The following is an 880-nucleotide window of genomic DNA, read 5'->3' on the forward strand; positions in this document are numbered from 1 at the left end:
GTTTTATGACCCACGGTGGTGTCCTGACATCAACTTTAGCAAAAACTGCTGTTTGTACTGAAAATTGTCATTTTTTTATATCTATAATTTAGAATTCAACTTTTTTTTTTAAAAATTCTGATATTTTAAACACTGAATAATTAAGTAATCATTTAAAAACAGATGTATTGTTTCATTTTTCCAGTTTACTGTTACCGTAAATATCAGAACTTTATTCAGCGTATTTAGATTTAGTGGGGTGTTTTCATATTTCCTGGAATAAAAACAGTTTATCTCTTATCACTCAAAGGACTTTCATCTTTCTCACAGCAGCGTAACGTTCGTAACATTGGAACCTCATTGTGTCTCCAGCTTCACTTGCTGCAGAGAATGGCGTTGTGATAACACCGTTGCCCTGTTGTTGTTCCAGATCCGTCGTTGGCGCGCTTCATTTGTACAGAACTCACCAGAGGTTACTTCCTGGAACACAATGAAGCGAAATACACGGAGCGCAGGCAGCGCGTGTACACATGCATGCGTATTCCCAAGGAGCTGGAGAAGGTAAACTGACAGGAACGGCCCCTGAACTCGTGCTCACTTTTGTCTTTAGCTGCCCCCACCAGTCTGCTGTTATTTTATTATACTTTTTCTTGCCGTACGAATGTTCTGCACTTAACTTCAACTGATTATTTCAGAGAAATAAAATCATCACCATGTTTTTAAATCCCTGTTTTGAAATTTAACCCTCCTGTAATGTTCATTTCTGAGGAACAGCATTAATGTTCCTGGGTCAGTTTGACCCGGGGAGTCTTTAATCCTGCAGTAAAACCAAACATAATCCCTCAAAACAGTTTTGTGTCAATATTTGTGCGTTGATGCTTTTTTTTTTATTTCCCACAGG

General features: G+C 38.2%; 1 protein-coding gene across 1 annotated transcript in view; it reads left to right on the forward strand.

Annotated features, from left to right (window-relative positions):
- LOC106535330 (transmembrane anterior posterior transformation protein 1 homolog) overlaps nt 1–540 on the forward strand; it is a gene marked incomplete at its 3' end in the record, with an annotated part of 2,712 nt that extends 2,172 nt beyond the window's left edge. The window contains 1 exon segment of the mRNA XM_014032310.1: nt 410–540. Within this exon segment, the coding sequence (XP_013887764.1) occupies nt 410–540 (131 nt within the window).
- Between the last annotated feature and the right edge of the window lie 340 nt (nt 541–880).

This window comes from Austrofundulus limnaeus, unplaced genomic scaffold (assembly GCF_001266775.1).
Source record: "Austrofundulus limnaeus strain Quisiro unplaced genomic scaffold, Austrofundulus_limnaeus-1.0 Scaffold1416, whole genome shotgun sequence".
NCBI classification, from domain to species: domain Eukaryota; kingdom Metazoa; phylum Chordata; class Actinopteri; order Cyprinodontiformes; family Rivulidae; genus Austrofundulus; species Austrofundulus limnaeus.